This window comes from Filicampus tigris, chromosome 14, assembly GCF_054856515.1.
Source record: "Filicampus tigris isolate MCC_2025a chromosome 14, RoL_Ftig_1.0, whole genome shotgun sequence".
Lineage (NCBI taxonomy): Eukaryota > Metazoa > Chordata > Actinopteri > Syngnathiformes > Syngnathidae > Filicampus > Filicampus tigris.
This window is the reverse complement of record NC_141230.1, coordinates 4,347,043-4,366,343: the sequence shown is the minus strand read 5'-3', so window position 1 is coordinate 4,366,343 and position 19,301 is coordinate 4,347,043. Positions and strand designations below refer to the sequence as shown.

Sequence of the window (19,301 nt, the reverse complement as noted above, 5' to 3'; positions counted from 1 at the left end):
GGGTTTTATTTGTTCAAGCAGTATTAGAGCCACACTGAAATGGGAAAATATACAATATAATAGAACAATAAAACAAAATAATGATGAAAACTCACCTTGAAAAAGTCAGCATTTTAAGAGTAAAAGCCATTTAGAGAAAATAATTAGTTGGATTGTGGATTATTTTTGCAACCAAAATAAAACTTTTCTCATAACAGCACACTGTTTGCTATAGAAAAAGTACAACATGAACCTTTTCTCAGAACATTGACTTTGACATTGACTGAAAATTCTAACTTAATTCTGTATTATTACAGCTTTCTAATCTCAAACGTTTAAGGCAAATCTTGATTTTTTTTTTTTTTTTTTTTTCTGACACAATTCTTAACTTCTCGTAATGTTAAAAACATTTTCTGTAAAATTCCAACTTTTTTTCTGGAATAAACTATGACTGAATTGTAATTCATTTTCAATCATTTTTTAACAACTTACTTATTGTGACTGTTATTCTATTATTTCAAGGCTTTTCACACCCAAATTACAATTTTGTTCTTGTAACATTCTTTTTTCTTGAGTATTCTTTTATTCAATAATTCTGATCATTAATAAATGAGTGATTTTGCTTAGACTGATGTGACATGACAACTCTGTATCACCTCCGTTTAGGTTTTGCACTTGTTTTTCTTCTCCTTCCAGGGCACTGCTTTGCTAACTGTGGATCAGAGGCGATGGGAGGATTTGAAAAGTCGCCTCAAAATAGCTCAACCTCTGCACCTACCTCCCCGCCCAGGTACCCATATGCATATTTATAAACCATTTTCATCTACAACACTATAGATGACTTTGGAGCAAGTTCCATCTTATTAAACTCACAATGTACCACTCATTTTCTGGGTGTATAGAGTATCTCTACTGCAATATAACACTATGGGGAAATCCAAGCAGTGCATATCATAAATAATTTTTTGGGGGGGGATGTAAACTTACTCAAGGCGGGGTTAGATGGAGGTGAATGCTGAAGTTGTGTCAAGGCAGGCTAATGTACTCTGAGGGCATTTTGGTCAGACTCATGCTTCCCTCATAATGATGAATAGCAGACTTTGGTTTAGTGTTTAAGCAGACACAAGATGTGAATGGCTCAAATACTGTCTCATGATCACCTCTGCTGCCTTATGCTATACCTTTAACACCTCTTAATCTACATACCCGGTAATATAACAATGACTAAATTAAAGTGCATTTAAATCTGCTCTTATTGAATGGAAACTTGAAAGCTTCTGAAATTCACACTATACTGATAGAAGCTGAATCAAGCTGCTTTTCATCCTCATCCAAAGGCACATTAGAACCACTCATTCACTCACACTACTATGCACACTCCTGCTGGCATACCATCACTGCACCAGTTTGCCCCATGCTCAGATGGTCGTAATTGAAGTGGTTGTAAATTAGCTTAGATTCACAGAGCACATTTTAAGTCGAGAGCTGTTGTGACAGTACAGTTTTTAAATCAATCATAAAAATGTAAAAGACCCCTGAAAATGTTTTAGAGATTACAACTTCCTGACCTGTGTAGCAAGCTGCTAGTCTGTGTGCTTATTAATTAATACTTTATGAATGTACTTCATAACTGGTAAATGGTAAACGTACTTCATAGAGCACATAATAAGTGACTTTGTATTTAATGCTGCATAATGTGTGTTTTTCAAACACAGTGACTTTTACCATATGGTTATAATATCATATGTACCATTGTGAAACTAAATGTAGGTTATTCAGCAATGTTTTGGAATCAGGTTGGAAAAACAGGACAAGTAAAATTCGAATAATGATTTTTTTTAAATCTGGATGCTTTAACACATGCAGCAGTCCTTCACTGCCATCTAGAGGACACTATAGATACTGTACACTCATGTTGCTGTATTGATACCACTGCCTCTTCTAACCCTAACCCAATCATTCCACCTTTATTGAATGTTTTATCACCATAAAAATTTCAAATAAATGTGATATTCCTAACAGAGAATGGGGGTTTCCGGGCCAAGATGTATGACATCACACAACATCCTTTCTTCAAACGTGGTATTGCTGTGCTGGTGTTAGCTCAGTCAGTGCTGCTCTCAGTCAAGGTACATACAATATTGCATTGACCACATTAATATACTACTGAAAATCTAACATGATTCTTCTATTTTTTTAGTGGGATGTAGACGACCAAGTAACATTTCCTCTCGCCACCATGTCAGTAGTCTTCACTTTTATATTTGTACTGGAGGTGAGCCTGCTCAGCTGCATCTATTTCAAATTGGTGTTAACTGTCTCGATAATAGTCACTCGTGGTCACGTCCTTTGGTGTTGCCTAGGTAACCATGAAGCTGATAGCCATGTCTCCAGCCGGTTACTGGCAGAGTCGACGGAATCGTTACGACCTGCTGGTGACGTCGCTTGGCGTCATTTGGATTGTGCTTCACTTTGCTCTTCTGGTTAGAACCACATTTTTTGTGCTAGTTATATATGCATTTCATGAACCTAATGTGTTGCTATTTTCCATTTAGAATGCATATACCTACATGATGGGCACATGTGTGATTGTCTTCAGATTCTTCACAATATGTGGGAAGCACGTAAGTGTTGTTGTTAAACACTTTTATTTTAATTGTTAAGATATTCTTCCAGGAACACTCCTGTTCAGTTTAAATGAGAATCCTCACATTAAAGAGATCATCCGGCCAGTTGGCGATGGTCTATTTTTCACAAACCTGCTCATTTTATGTATTTTTTATGAGTAAAATGATATTAGCTTGTATTTTCAATTATATCAAATTGTTTTGGAGAAATCAATACAAAACTTGCAACTTTAAAACCGCCTCCTGCAAATGAGAAACATGGCCACGCCACCATCCCTCTATGTGTTGGCCGGAGTCACGCGAGGGACCCGAGACTATTTGTCCATTCAAAATCATTGTAAATAAATACATAGCTAATATTGTCAAAATAACGGGGATCAATCAGCCTCTCGACTTAGGCCCAACATAAAAACATGACAAAAACCATTAGCCTTTCCACAGCACACTTAAAAGAACAAGAAATTAGCAGCCTTTTTGCAGCTTAGGTGCAATTTCTGTCACGTATGTCTGTTTTCTTTCACAAGCCACCAAGACACTCTTACACAATGCGTTCCGAGAGGCTTTTCGTAAGATGAATTGTTTATAGGTCATTATATGTTACATTTAAATCCCAAAGTATTAGCTTGACTTACTTTTTCCCTGAAGTCCACCTCTGTCTATGGGGTACTCCCTTCACCGCGTGTGAGAAAATTAGGTGCTGATAAACGGCCACACTCGGCTGAAGGATCGGCCTCGCTGGAAGTCCGGTGCTCTGAATCGTTCCAAGTCCAGCTTTGAAATTTCGACCAGCTGACCTCCGGAGGTCTTGTCTCGCAGCTAGTTATCCGAAATTGACACACACGGACCGGCCCACTCGCACCATGGTGCCGCTGTATCTCAGGCTGGACAGAATTAAAGCATTCGGTCCGGAAAACGTGACCAGGACGCGACCTTCTCAGGAACATTGGCCAACGCGGTGCTCCTGGCTGACTGGACTGGGGTCTCCTCAACATGCAGCCCCATGTCTTTTCAAAGTCCATCCATCAAGTCATCCATTTTCTCGAAGCAGCAAAGTGTATTTTTTACAACACAAAGGTATTCTAGGTACTGGTAAACGTCTATAAAAATGTGCCAATTTTTTGTTTCTTAACCGCTCTAAACCACCCCCATTGAATTTGGGATCGTTTTTTTTTATTTTTTTAATTAGTATTGTTCATGGGATTTTATAATGAATATTACATATATTAATATATTAAAATAATATAAAATGTCAGAATTTCATTTTACGGATTGTTGTGTAGGATTTTATAGCTGGTTGCGTATCTTTTATTTTTATTTTGTACACATATTTTTTATATATATTTTTTCTCAAGCTGATGCAACTCCCTCGTGCAACCAGGAGAGGAACTGCATGACAAAAACAAAGAAAGCAAACATCTCAAGGGGATATATATACACATATATATATTTTTATTTTTATTTTGTGGTCCAGAATGCAAAACTCAAGTTGATTAATCAGCAGCCAAGTGAAAGAATTCTGAACAGTCTATTACAGTAATCGATTGTTGTGACTTAATGTCTCCAGGTGACACTGAAGATGCTGTTGTTGACCGTGGTCGTCAGCATGTACAAAAGCTTCTTCATCATTGTGGGGATGTTCCTCCTTCTCCTCTGCTATGCCTTTGCTGGCGTCGTTCTCTTCGGCACTGTTAAGTACGGAGAGAACATCAACCGGTAAGGTCTGATTGGAATAACACAGCAGATTAAGTCAAGTTGTTCTGAGTCTTGGTCTGTCTCGCCACCACCTTGCAGACACGCCAACTTCTCCACAGCAGGCCAAGCTATCACTGTTCTCTTTCGTATTGTCACTGGGGAGGACTGGAATAAAATCATGCACGACTGCATGGTAAGTAAGCAAAGAGAGAGGAGCCTCGTTTGGCAACGATATCTGCATTGGCTACAATTCTACACTTTAACCTGTGTTTGTATACATAAATAAATACAGGCCATGACATTAGGCACAGCTGCGCACTGTAAAAATAGCTTTTACAAAATGATTTTCTTATATGATAATAATAATATCTTATATAATACTGTAGTGTTACAGGTAAATTATAAATGGAAATGGAGGTTAAAACAAAAAGGAAAAAAAGAGATCATTTTGTTAGTGGCGTAACCTCCCAAAAGCGGGCACACAATCGACTGGAATGCTAACTGTTCCCATAGCATACGATCAACTCATACTGCACAAGGAGCTTGTATACATTCATACTGCAGGGCAATTCTGGCTTTTATTTTGCCCATATGTGACATGTATCAGAATTTTTGGGTATCCAGTATATATAGTACAATGCAGATTTTTTTCAAATCCAACCCAGGCCTGTTTCGTATGGGCATATACCCTCAATCAGATACAGATACTTATCCGAGATGACTACAGCAATGGACTTGAGGATGACACAGGAGTGTATTTTCACTCCCATCCCACTCCCACAGAAAAAATCCTGTACCATCCCATCCCGGAGCATAGTTAAAAAGAAAAACTAATAAAAAAATCCTGTCCCATTCCGTCCCGATGAAAACGACTCCCATCCTGTCCTGCTCCCTTTCAGAATGACTCCCACTCGTGTACCGCTCGCGTTTTGGAGGACATTAAAAAAAAAGTTTTTCGCCCCCACTTCCGCTCCTGTGAATTTTTTATCCTGTACCGTCCCAATCCTGTGATTAAAGCTAAAGGTGACTCCCATCCCGAAAAAATGTCAATCTCTAGCTATGGACGCTCAGGTTGCGTTACTCCGACCCACAAAGTATTACAAGCCAAATATGCGCTGCGCAGGCGGGAGAAACAGGCTCGGGATTTACTGCTCATTTACTGCATCTGCAACATTGTTTCGAAGAATATTTTATTTGGATTTAAATCTAGTTTTGTGTTATCCTCATCCTTTAGAATTTTATGCGTCCATGTTTTTTCCTCAGGTGCAGGCTCCTTTCTGCACCCCAGATAAGCATCGCTATTGGGAGACAGACTGTGGCAACTATGCCGGTGCCCTCATCTACTTTTGCTCCTTCTACGTCATCATAGCCTACATCATGCTCAACCTTCTTGTTGGTCAGTGCATATCTGTTTTGTACTTGCATGCCCCAACTCTCATTTCCCTGGTGCTTGTTGACCTCCAAGTGTATTATTTCAAAACACATTTTCCCAATGGAAGTAATAAATTATTTCCATTTAGATTAAATTCAATTAATTCATTGCAGGCTCAAACTGTCACAATAATAAAAAGCTGTACTAACTGTGCAGGCATTACTTCTAAACTCTAATAAAAGTGTAAAAATAAATTTGCCGTTTTATCGGAAAACTAAAATGAAGTAATGCTTACTTGCCAGGCAAAATGGAGCTGGAACAAGAAGGCATTTGCAGAGTGACAACCCCACCAAGTGGCATGTATTACTGCAGTTAATAGATCAGATTTGTTTTGTTTTTGTCGGTTCTGTGGTTAATGTCAATCTCTGCAAACATTGGTACAATGCTTAGGCGGTGTCAATAACTGGAGAAAAAGAACAGGGGGAAAAAAACTCTCCACTGTTAAACCTTTTAGATACTCACTAAGTTGAAGTCTCACAAGGTTTGCTGACATCAGACATGGTCATGGTTAGGGTTATTGCTGTTTTCCTGTGTTCAGTTCACAATTCTATGGTTATCATCACGCTCAAAATCGTCTTTCATCGTTTGTTGATATTTTAGGCCATTCGACTGGGGATTTCATTGTAAGGACAAACTTAAGCTTGCAGTATTTGTGTTGTATCTATTTGTTTACTTATTACTAATTTTATCTTGTGGATGTAAAAGTGGCACGATAGTTTTATTTTGTTCATTAATTTGATTGTGTGACAGATTGTAACTTCTATTTTCAAACTGTGCAATATGAATACGTTTATTATTATTATTCAGAATGTATAATTGTGTTTATTTTATTTTCATTAAGGATATTAGGGTCATGTTGAGTTGTATTCTTAATTCCTTTAAAGCAGACAGGAGGAGGAGGGAACAATGTAGAAATGATGACATGGCAAGATCAAGGAATAGAGAGATGAAGCACACAGCATGTATTCCTGATGCTTGATGGACTGTGTTTATCATTCTGCCCCCTCTGGCTCATAAAGACGACACAGATGGCACTGACAGTTATTGCACCACAAGAGCTGTTGATCTGCTCTGCTACTTTAGCAAAGGAGAAATCATATCATGACGGATTAGAAAAAAAAAAAAAATGGAAGCAATGTCAAGGGTTAATAAACAGCCAGTGCAAGAATTGAATCTCACAAAGATTCTAAAGTGGAATATTACTATCCTTGTGATGCAGCCATCATCGTGGAGAACTTCTCCCTGTTCTACTCCACCGAGGAGGACCAGCTGCTGAGCTACAATGACCTGAGACACTTTCAAATCATCTGGAACATGGTAGACGACAAGCGGGAGGTGAGCAATTACATGGCACAGGGATTGAAAATTGAAGAATACATGTATCGTTAGTCAGGCCCTGCTTTGCTGCTATAACAGCTCCCACTATTCTCCTGAAACTTGTTAGTATTTTATAGTGTGTCTGGAGGAATATTTTTGTTCATTCTCCTGCAGGGCGTGATCCCAACATCCAGGGTGAAGTTCCTGCTGCGTCTGCTTCGGGGCAGGCTGGAGGTGGACCTGGACAAAGACAAGTTGCTCTTCAAGCACATGTGCTACGAGATGGAGCGACTACACAGTGGAGGAGACGTCACCTTCCACGATGTGCTCAGGTAACCATGACATTTCTGTAATAAACACATTTTCAACAAGCATTAGGTTGAAAAAAAAAATGGAAATAATATCACCTTTTTTAATGGTTTGGCAATCACTTGTCAAATGAAATAATTTTTATTTTTAACCCAGCAAATTGTTATAGTACTTCAGCTAATAATTTTTTCTACTTCATTAATAATATTTGTTCTAATAGTATGACATACAGTATATTTTTTTAAACTAAACCATACATTTTTTATTATCATCATCTTTCTTTACTAATTGGCCAGCCCAACTACCTCCGGTTACCGTCTGTTGAGCATTCTGTTTGATTTTTCAAAACAAAAAAACAAACGTTTAAGGGCATAGGAGGCACTACTGTGTGAATAAACAAAAACAACAATAACAAAAAAGACATTCAGTAGGGCTGTGCAATTAATCGAAATTCGGTTACAATTACAATTATTACACTCCACAATTACAAAATTGGCATAATTGTAAAAAACGATTATTAATATGTATTATTGTCCAACGCATGTTTGTTGCACAAGGCACTCATTCATTTGCACCTTTTTTTTTGTTTTTATAATTTTTATATAATTTTAAATTTATAAAATATAATTTTATAAATTTTGTTTGGTCCAAAAGGAACTTACTTACATGTATTTGTCTTTATATTTTTATACAAATAATTATAATGGTGATTAATATTTTTTTCATAATCGAGCAGCCCTAACATAAAGTATCTTGAAAACAAATCACCCCAAACTAGAAATGATTCATAATTAACAGCAACAAAAATAACAGTATAGTCTTTTTTTTCTTTGCACTGATGGTTTACAATAGCATGAATTTCCAATAAGCCTGTCATAATAGTGTATTTTACGTGTTTACCGTTGTGTGTGTTGGCAGCATGCTGTCCTACCGATCCGTGGACATTCGCAAGTCCCTCCAGTTGGAGGAGCTGTTGGCCAGGGAACAGCTGGAGTACACCATTGAGGAGGAGGTCGCCAAGCAGACCATACGCATGTGGCTCAAGAAGTGCCTCAAACGCATACGTGCGGTGAGTTCTCCCCACGTGGCAGCCGGCGTCGCCACCTCGGCATGTGCGCACGTACGACGCTTTGTCGTGGCTCTGTTTGTAGAAGCAACAGCAGTCGTGTAGCATCATCCACAGCCTACGAGAGAGCCAGCAGCAGGAGCTGAGTCGCTTCCTCAACCCGCCCAGCATTGAGACCACGGTGCCGAGCGAAGACCACAACGCCAACAACCCAGACAACCCCTCGCTGCCTGAGGTGAAAGCCTTCTCGCGGACTTGTCACACTGTCAACTGCAGGCTAGCTGTTATGAAATGCGCAATATAAATAAAATTGTATTGTATTGTATTGTATTGTATTGTACACTGAACAAAGGCTCTGTCCTCTTTGTTTAGATGAGTGGCCTCCAGCAGCTGCTCAGTCCCACATTGTCCGACAGAGGAGGCTACAGGCAGGACTCCTCCGACCTGGGCAAGCCGCAGCGGAAGTTGGGCCAGTGGCGGCTGCCTGCAGGTGTGTGTGCGGGTGCCCCATTTGTCTCCACTGAACACCTGCTCTTAGTGAGACATTGGAAATACAATTTATCCTGGCATGTCAGCGCTAAACGCACTGTACAATAACAGAGTAGCCGCAGAAAAAATGTTTTGGCTGACTCTGTCAGAGAGGGATTTTTTTTTTCTCATTTTGATCGGTGTGTGGTGGGAAATAAATACAGTACAACATAAAATAAAATCACTATGAAGAAATGACACTACAGCACTACATTGTGCTTTAAGTAAGGAGGGGAGAAGGACAACAGCTCCTCCATCCTTCCAAAATAACACAACTGTCTTTTCATGTTAACTTTTGCTTTTGTCTGTTTTGTTTTTGACACAAAGAAAACAATCCAAACCTGTCTTTTTTGCCACGTAAAGCAGCTGCTGTTAGAATTGTGATTGGAAGAAGTGTGTGTGTGTGTAGGTGGAACATGTGGCTGCGCACACAACAGCTTGCTGCCCCGCGGAGAAGACATTGAATTTGTGTCGTTTTTTTTGTTTTGTTTTTTTTTATTCGAGAGACGCTCCAATACAATAAATACTGTACTTATCATATAAAGAGTCAAACGTTTTGGCTCATTAATCGGAAGTGGGTGGCCGTTATGAGAATTGTGATTCGAAGCGAAAATTCCGGCTGCACAAACTCCATCTTTCTATTTGCTACAGCGGAGAAGGCATCGAGATTTGTGTGGGTTTTTTGGGGCGTTTACAGCCAACCGTAACCTTTAAATCAATCTGAGGTTCAATTAACAGTAAAAAAAAAAAAAGAAGGCATATTTTGTACAAAACTGTTGTACGTAATTGTAAAAGTTCGTAAAAAAACTCGTTCGGAACTTAAGGTTCTGCATTATTGTCATTACAACTCTCAAAATGTAACAACTTTATCACAGATTACAAATAAATTAAGCAACTACTCTATGATTGTCCTTCGTGTATTAGAACGCGTACATTTGTGCACAGCTCTGATCGCGCGCACACATAAAATCTTGTTGTAGGACAGTGAATAACAAATAGCCTAGTTCTGCCCTGTGTGGTCACTTTTCCGTTGTATTTCTTCGGGGCCGTGCGGTTACAATGGAACTGTCCCTCAACCCCTTCCAACCTGGTTCGAGAACGCAGGCCGATGAGGGCCGCGACGTCACTGTCATCTGATCGTCAATGCCCATTACCTGGTTTTAAGCAAACGAGACAAAGCTGCCCGCCACCAAGTCATAAAACTACAGTATGTACAGTACACATAATGTGTTTTACAACAATACTTAACCATATTTACAATTTTGAATGTACCTGTGGATTAAATAAGTGAAGCTTTTGGCATAGCTGGTAAGAGTATATACCGTACTTGTTTACAGCTTTTGAATCAAGACAGCAATACTATTCAGCATTGGCCAAAGTTTGAGCATATCCCACGGCCACCTGATTGACGAGGAGCCCCCCCTCTGTGGCGTGGCGTAAATGAAGCAGCTATGTTTGTATCCCGCCATCAGGGTCACGTGGAAATGCGGGGCTAAGCGACATTTCATCTTCGTTCTCATCGTAGCATAAACAGTTCGGATGGTTCCTAAAGCGAAACTGCTAAAGACTGAATCATCAATATTGTTGTTGTTTTGCTCTATTTAGACTAGCAAAAATGAGAGAGCGTGCTCACTGGTGACAGTGTGACAGAGACAATCAAAAACATTAGAAGTGATTCAAAGAAATGTGCAGTCAATTGTCTAGCAGACCAATTCACCTTTTAAACGACAACATACAAAAGAAAAAAACACCTGAATGAAAATTTCTTTGTGTTATTATGGGAACCAATTGCGTTAATAATCTGAATTTCCAGAGCATGTAGAGTAAATAAACAACTTGTTAAAATATATATACAATATTGGTCCATCTTCTGATTGGATTGGTTTTTGTTTTTATAACTTAGTGATTGGCCTCAAAATCATGATCGCGTGTCCATCTGTCACAATTATTAATCGGAATTCTTATACTTACAGTACATGTTATATTAATTACCAGTACTCTATCTTGCAACATGCTCTAGATTTTTTTCCCAAAAAATGAAAACTGAAAATGTGCACATGAACTCAAAAACTGTTTAATCATCATCAGTCAAAAACATAAAAATCAATGACTTTTTATGTTGCACATACATACAGTATATTGTTAACAATACCAGGATACCTGATGTGATACAGTGTTATTGTGGTCAGTTTTTATTATTTGAACAGCACTGCGTTAAAGCCAGAGGCGTTTCTAATGTTTTCCCCCTCTTGCATACTCCATCTTTAATGATAATACAATACCTATTATATGATTACCTCTCTGTCAGTGTCAAACGTTGAAAAGTGTCAAAAGTGAACGTTATTGGAAGGATTTTTAAATTGAATTTGATTAGATGGTGTGCCTAAAGTGTGTATTTTCCCATCTGTATGTGCACGTGTCAGGTCGCACCAGTGTCAAGTCCATCGTGTGTAAGATGAACCCTGTCAACGACGAGGCCTCCTTGGGGTCAGAGGTGAAGAAGTGGTGGACACGTCAGCTGACAGTGGAGAGTGATGAGAGCGGCGACGACCTCATTGACATTTAGGTGCACCTCGACACTCTGCGTACTTTTTTTCCCCCTATTTTTAATGAGCTGGGATGCTTATCTGTTGACCCCTTATTGGATCAATGAAGATAATATTTTGAATCTTGACAGAGTATTTTGGCCAAACAGTGGCATCAAGCTGACACCTCTGGGAATCGTATTTTTCGTCATCTGCAAGTGTTGCTCTGTGGGCACATCTGGCAAGTGTGAGCGGCGAGGACACGCTGGATCGATGAAGGAGAAGCTGCTCTTGTTTGTGTATTCAGCCGCAAGGCTCTTTTCATGTCCCTTTGACTTTATTTATCACATGCATATGGATTTTCTGATGGTCACTTTATACACTTCTGATAGGGGGAGCATATAGTCATGATCGGAATGACAGCAAAGTGTTTAAGTATGTGCGTAAAGCTGAACATCCTTGTAATGTCTCAGTGTATTCCAGTGGTCCTGGGCTGTAATAGCTATTCTGTGTTCACAGAAGTTGACTCCACGCGACGCGTGCAGCAGTTTCCGGCAACAGTAGGTATACCTCCTGACTTATTATGATTACTTTTGTGATTCACATTCACAACAAAGCCCAGTATTACATTTTCTTCAGCGATTTGATTTGGGGTAGAATATGTCGTGTTCCCACTGCATTTGCTTTTGTATGCAAATAAAAAGCTATTATCAGGATTTGGAGCTTTACTCACTTTTTTAAACACACTGCTGCTGCTCTGAGGTGTTTACTGAAGAAAGTAATAGATTTATGACTGTGAATGTAATTAAATCTCTCTAAATCTATCTTCTTATTAAAGGCGTACTCTGCATAGGCATTAATGAGAAGAAATGTTCTTTCTTTTTGTATATTATCACATGAATTCATTACCTCCCTCAAGCTCGGTCGCGTCACATCTTTTACATATAATTTACCGCCACCTGCAGGACACAAGCAGTGCCACTTGGTGGAAGGCAGCATTGCACTCGGCGCTGATCACATTTTCGAGTGATCACAACTTTGGTAAGTTTGGTAATCGTCTTTTTTGAGTCCGTTATCGTAATCATTTAGTTGGATTTCATATGGGGGAACAAAATTCACTTTAAATACCATTTTCCCATCATGGAGAAAAAAAATAACAAACAGGCGGTAAATGTAATTTTGGCAAATCAAAGACGCTATTGTTAATTCAAAGACACCGAAAAGTTGAGTAAGGAGGCCATCTGAACTCAGTTGCTAAGCAAGACGAGCACCTTCAGAAGCACTCACCCAGATGAAATCTTGTTATACGTTGCATAGAGACGACGAACTGGGCATTGCCAACTGCCACCTAGTATTGGTTCGTTCAAAAGGAACGAGTGAATGGATCACTTCCTCAAGTGTTTCGTTCTTATTTTATATACCTTTATTCAAGCAAAGAACAGGTACAGAACATAGTGATTCGTTCTTTTCTCCGTTCATTTGAGCTCAGCCACACGCATGTCGTCAATCTTCGCAAACAACCAATCAGCAGCCGGCGTCAGATGGAGGAGGGATTTTATTAACATACTGCCACACTATTGGCGTTCACGAAGGAATCAGTAAGGTTACTTCCCGTTCACGAAGAAATCAGTCACGTAACTTCCCGTTCACGAACGAGTCAGTGAGTGAACGTACTGCCATTTCCCGTTTGCCATCGATTCAGTGAGTGAACGTGCTGTTTCCCGTTCACGTACGATTCAGTGAGTGAACGTGTTGCATTTCCCATTCACGAACGAGTCAGTGAGTGAACTTGCTGCCATTTCCCGTTGACCAACAATTCACCATTCTTGTTCATACATTATAGCTGCAACATTTTTGATAGTAATATTTATAATAGTACAAACACACAAATTATAATTATTGCAACGTCAGTTGTGAGTACAATATTTATATATATATATATATATATATATATATATATATATATATATATATATATATATATATATATATATATATATATATATATATATATATATATATTAAAAACTCACTCCGTCCGTGACAAAGTAGAAGTGGCGTGTTCGTGTGTGGATGTGTGTTTCTTTAAGGGGGCGAACGATTCGGTGAACGAATTTTGTTTTTAAATTCTGATTCTAATGATTCAGTTCACTGAAAAGATCTGTCATGCCCATCACTGCTGCCACCACGTTCCTTCCTGCATATTTAATTGACCCAGGTAGTCCCGGTCCATCCCTCGTCGGCCAATCGGCGTTGAGAACGTAATCATCACACATCCATTACACGCATTACACGCAGGCGCCACCAAACATAAACAATCACAAACAAAAAAATATTAAACACAAACAACTGATAGACACATAGACATTTTTTTTCCCTTAAGATCCCACGTTTGAGGAGTGCGCCACCTGCGTGTGACGTGGCACAGGTTAAGTCCGTTCTCTACGTCGTTTGGCTGACTCGGATCGACTGGGACCATGTATTTGATGAAGGCGGGAACTCTGTGAGGGTTAAGCGATGCCCAGCTCTGAAGACGACCTCTCTAATTGGCATTTCAGGAAACTGACATGCAGTCATGGAATGATTTGTTCCCGTTTATGTCGTGTCTTCCCATACAGAACTAAATTTCAGTTACAAAACAAGTGCAAGTACTTGACTTCTGACTTCCTCTGTATTCACTTTACTCGCATTATTCCTTGGTAATGAAGGAATATTCATCCAACTACAGTACTGTAGATATGTGACCGTGATTCTATACAAGGAATGAAGTTTATTAATTGACAGGGCCCGGATGAAGATGTTCTCAAAAATGATGATGGAGTTCAGATGAGCAAGCAAGACACATCATTTTTAATAAATCTGCTCAAATATGAACCTGCTGGTAAAGAATTGCTCGCTCCTTATCCACAGTAGCGGAAGTCAGCACTACTTTCATGAAAGTTGAGGCAACATTGACTATAGTTGCTGATGATATCATTTGATTTAAAGGGACGGTGGGGCCATGTTTTCACTCACAAGTTCATTTTATATATATTTTGTTCAGTGAAATTTACTTTATCAATAGATTAAGAAATAGGTGACTCCGTGAATAACGCCTCTTGTTAATGAGGAGAATGGCCATGCCCCCTACCGTTCTATCCTTGTTCAGTCGAAGTCACTGGAGGAAGCGATTACAAACTCTCCATTGGAAATCATTGTACTTTCATTGCTTAGAACGTCCAAAACTGTGATCAATTGGCACCTAAATTTATGTGGACATCCTTACTAATGACCACTTCGACATATCAAAAGGATGAACCTCTCCGTGGCTGATTTATGAGCACAAGGAAATGTGGAAGTGAGCATGAGCTACATAGATTTATTTTTGGGGGGAATTTGTGTCATACATTGAGACAGCACTCCCTATGTACACCTGGGCCAATTTTGGCTTTATTACAAAGACGCTTCAACTTTGAGGAAGCAGAGCCTGGGGGAAAAAAGTATTAAATTCTTGGAAGCAGAAGTTCATACAGATACGCTACGCTGTGTGTATGTGATGTGTGGACATGTGACATACGACATAATTCTTCCTCCCCGAAAGAGGCTTTAGCTCTGAAACTTCAGCCAGCCTATCTGCCAAGTCATTGGCGAAGAAAGTCTGTGTGGTAGTAGTCATTTAAATTACTGTTACATAAGAGTGGGCAGAACGACTCGCTCAATGACACTTTTTCACAAATAGGAAGATAAGAAATGCTTTGATTGTTTAATTTCAGGCAGGCACTCCACCGGCCCTACTATTTATATACATACAAAAACGCAATAGACAGCAATCATTACAAAACTGTAGGTCAGCACAGTGCGCGGAATCTAAAACGACACAAACAATTTTTCCTTTTTTTGCCCCTCAATTTTTTTCCTTTGAGTTAATTTGTCCGACACACATTCAGGGTTAGTTTCAGAACCAATTGACTAATGTTCTCCCATTCGTAGAGGCGAGCGTTTCCCCCTTAACAAGGGCCTTTGGTAGACCCATAATTAGCCCATTAAAGAAGACAGGCTGTTGGATTGTCCATTCAAAAGCCTCGTAATTTTGCATGGAGTGTGTACGGGCCCTTGCTTGATAATGAACACGAGGGAGCGGAACAGAGAATCAGCTGCCGGTGGGACGCCCAGTCCCTCTATAGAAATCCTGACTTTCCGTGGCACATTCCAGGCCCTCGACGAGTGAGTTCTCCCAGCGACATATGGTCCTGTAGGGAAACAGTGTGACATCAGGCCTCGCGCGAATCAACTGTCTTTAATTTGCCCCTTTTTGCTCGCCCTTTTCTTCTCCGCCACCGTCGCCTCTTAAGCTCTACTAAGCTCACAACCGACTCATCAAAGCGCCTCTCTCCTTTTCTTCTCATTTGAGCCCTGCGTGGTGTAACATTTGTGTCTTTTAATTGCCTCCGCGTAAGACGGTGCTTCATACGGGGCCTGTTGTTTTCCGCCCACCCTTCTCCGCCCGTCACTTTCCATCATGCATGTCCGCAGCTTACTTAAGGCACTTTGGTAATTGGCCAGGAAGTTCTTAAGTGCGGTATCTGTCTGAGAATGGAGATTACCTATAATTAAAGTCCACCATTGGCTGAGCAGGCTTGTTCCCCTCCTGGTGAGATGTTACCTTAAGAGCCGCACCATCACTTTAAAGGCTAGGTTCACACCGCAGGCAAATGTGACCCAGATCGGATTTTTTTTTTGCCCATATGCGACCTGTATCTGATTTTTTTTATGACAGTCTGAACGGCTCAATTCCGATTTTTTCAAATATGACCTGGGTCGCTTTCATATGTGATCCAATGCGACTGCGGTCTGAATGGCCAGGTCGCATTTATGGTGAAAGTAGTAATTCAGACACGGCTCAGATTGATTCATTTTTTTACGCACGGTTGTGACGTGACGTCATCGTTAGTGATGTCTCCATGAAATGAGATATTAAAGCGTCGCCTCGTAATTTCCCCTTAACACTATTTATTTCTACCTGCTACCTAATCGCTTGACTGTATAAACGCCCCAACACGCTGGACCACATATATTTCCGCAAACACAACATCGGGTGTGACATTGTCTCTTCTCCGCTTGTGGGTCATTTTGGCGACGCATGTGTTCATACAGCAGGCAAGACCGAGGTCGCATTTATTATGTAATATGAACGCTTACACAAAAAGTCAGATTTTTTTTTTTTTAATCCAAATTGAGCATTAAGACCCGCGGTGTGAACCTAGCCTGACTGAACACACCTTTTCTCATTGTACTGACTTACAAAGCTACTACTCAAGACGCAAATCCTTGAAGAGTTCAAATCAGTCATTAATACCGTAGTTCTTCAAATATTGGCCTCTCCAATACACACCTTGCCCCTAATAATCACCAAGTGCATCATCCACTTTTCACAAATTAAGCATTTGGACTCCTCTCCATTACACAAAAGCCATAACCAATGAAGCATTAATGCAGTAATTATTCAAATACCCTGTCCCAATTTATGGCCTGCTACGTCATCCATCATTCACTATTTATTTTCTCAAGTAGTAGGCCTCTGCACCAATAGACCTTGTCCACACTTTGTCAATAATGCATTAATGCTCTGCTCCTATACAGAATATGCAGAGTGCATAGTCTATCCATGTATTTTCTTACCCTCATTAGGGTTGAGGATGACCTGGAGCCAATCAATCTCAGATGACTTCAGGTGGGAGTCTGTTACTCCTTCGACTGGTTGCTGTAGCCAATCGCAGGGTACATGGAGACAAACAACCATTCACACTCACATTCGCACCTATGGAAAGTTTAGTCCTTACTTAACTTTACATGCACGTTTTTGGATTGTGGGAGGAAAGCCACTTTGCCGCAGAATTAATACTATATCTCCTCAAATGCACTACTCTATAATTGATTCCATACCTTAATTATTCACCAGATGGATATGGCATTGCTAAAACCTGACCTTTACAAGTTTTTACAATATATATTAGTATCATATTGTATCCCCTATCTGATTAGATATTATATGTATTATAATAGATTATTACGCATTTCGTTTGTATTATTTATATATCAAATATATATATATATATATATATTGTATATGTCGTTCTGATCTTTATAGATAATGTAGGAATGGGCTAGTTATCGCATGTCATCGTCCCAGCCAGGTCCGGGCCCGATCTCGTCCATGCGTTTCCAAACAGATGGCTATTACTACAATAATTTGGAAAAGTAGCTAATTATTTTAGCAGCAGGTGGGAAAAGCAATTAACAACTGGCATAATGTGTTGATTAAAATCCATTCTATTCTAAAATGAAAGTAGAGAAGCTTGCTTGTTTTCCATTCAGTCACTTGGCATTCATCCACTGGCCGCAGCTGTCACTCCCCAAAGACAAAAGTGTCACTTTTTGACCTTGTGCTTTTGGCATTTTGGGGTGAGATCGCTGCACAAACATCACCTTCATTTTGACACTTTTTTCCTGTAATTAAAACCGTGAGTGTATATTAATTTACTAACCCTGCAACTGACTGAAATACTCTCCAACACACCAGTGAAATCGTTTTATATACTGTAATGTAATGAATATATATATATATATATATATATATATATATATATATATATATATATATATATAGAGAGAGAGAGAGAGAGAGAGAGAGAGAGAGAGAGAGAGAGAGAGAGATATGTATTAGGGATGTAACGGTACTCTAAATCACATTTCAGTTCGTTTTTTTGGAAACTTCGGTTCGGTATATTTTCGGTACAAAAAAAAACGATTTTTAGAAAAAATAGGTAATAGCGAACCATTCGGGTGATATTCTAAGAAATTACACCAGAATAAAAACAAAAACTAACAATAAAGGTCTCTTCCATCCATCCATTATCTATACCGCTTATCCTCACAAGGGTCGCGGGGCGTGCTGGAGCCTATCCCAGCTGTCTTCAGGCAGTAGGCGGGGGACACCCGGAATTGGTTGCCAGCCAATCGCAGGGCATATTAAGACAAACATCCACACTCACAATCACACCTAGGGGCAATCAATTTACCATACATGTCCAATCAACTTACCATACATGTTTTTGGAATGTGGTAGGAAACCGGAGTACCCGGAGAAAACCCACACAGGCACGGGGAGAACATGCAAACTCCACACAGGGAGGCCGGGGCAGGGATCGAACCCACGACCTCTGAACTGTGAGGCGGACGTGCTAACCAGTCGTCCACCGTGCCGCCATAAAGATCTCTTAATTTTGTAAATTATTAAGACAATGACATCTTTAAACACTCAGCAGCAATAGCCTATGACACACCTAAGTATTCAAGTTAAAGACAAGTTGTCATTACAGTACATATATACACTTTTTGTGATAAAAAAAAAAACAAATACATACAATAACAGTTATAATTATTGCTAACTATATTAAAACTCTTTTTACAATGAAAAAAATACTGTAACGTTAAAAAGTTTTTATGAAATTGTATACACTTTTTAGGCATTTAAATCTTTGAATGTTCAACAGCATATTGTAACGAATTGGGTTATCTGTGTTGTGGTCAGATTTGCGTGTTGCTGAGTTGTGATGTTTCCGAGGTTCATGAATGCATCGTACGACAAGCGAGTGGGGCAGCGGAGAAAGAAGAGCGCGAGCAGTTGTACTTGGATAAAAACGTGATTATTAAACTACATCTGACGGCGTGTTCCTGGAAGACGCTACAATATGATAAATCTCGCTGTTTAAGTTGAACGTTTTTGCTCCCTCGTCTAAGAAACATTCACAGATGATGCCGCGCATGTTAGACGTGCTACAGTATCT

General features: G+C 39.6%; 1 protein-coding gene across 6 annotated transcripts in view; it reads left to right on the top strand.

Moving 5' to 3' along the window:
- The window catches only part of nalcn (sodium leak channel, non-selective), a 103,718-nt gene extending 91,387 nt beyond the window's left edge, over nt 1-12,331 (top strand). For 5 of the 6 annotated variants that reach the window (XM_086051833.1, XM_086051831.1, XM_086051834.1 and 2 more), the window contains 14 exons: nt 676-769; nt 2,002-2,108; nt 2,180-2,254; nt 2,343-2,462; nt 2,535-2,603; nt 4,171-4,319; nt 4,398-4,491; nt 5,562-5,694; nt 6,950-7,065; nt 7,222-7,379; nt 8,275-8,425; nt 8,508-8,657; nt 8,795-8,912; nt 11,374-12,331. In XM_086051833.1, the coding sequence (XP_085907959.1) occupies nt 676-769; nt 2,002-2,108; nt 2,180-2,254; nt 2,343-2,462; nt 2,535-2,603; nt 4,171-4,319; nt 4,398-4,491; nt 5,562-5,694; nt 6,950-7,065; nt 7,222-7,379; nt 8,275-8,425; nt 8,508-8,657; nt 8,795-8,912; nt 11,374-11,516 (1,677 nt within the window). In that variant the 3' untranslated portion in view covers nt 11,517-12,331. The remainder of the gene's footprint in view (nt 1-675; nt 770-2,001; nt 2,109-2,179; nt 2,255-2,342; nt 2,463-2,534; nt 2,604-4,170; nt 4,320-4,397; nt 4,492-5,561; nt 5,695-6,949; nt 7,066-7,221; nt 7,380-8,274; nt 8,426-8,507; nt 8,658-8,794; nt 8,913-11,373) is intronic. The other variant, XM_086051832.1, reaches the window with a different exon arrangement.
- Nucleotides 12,332-19,301: the final 6,970 nt, after the last annotated feature.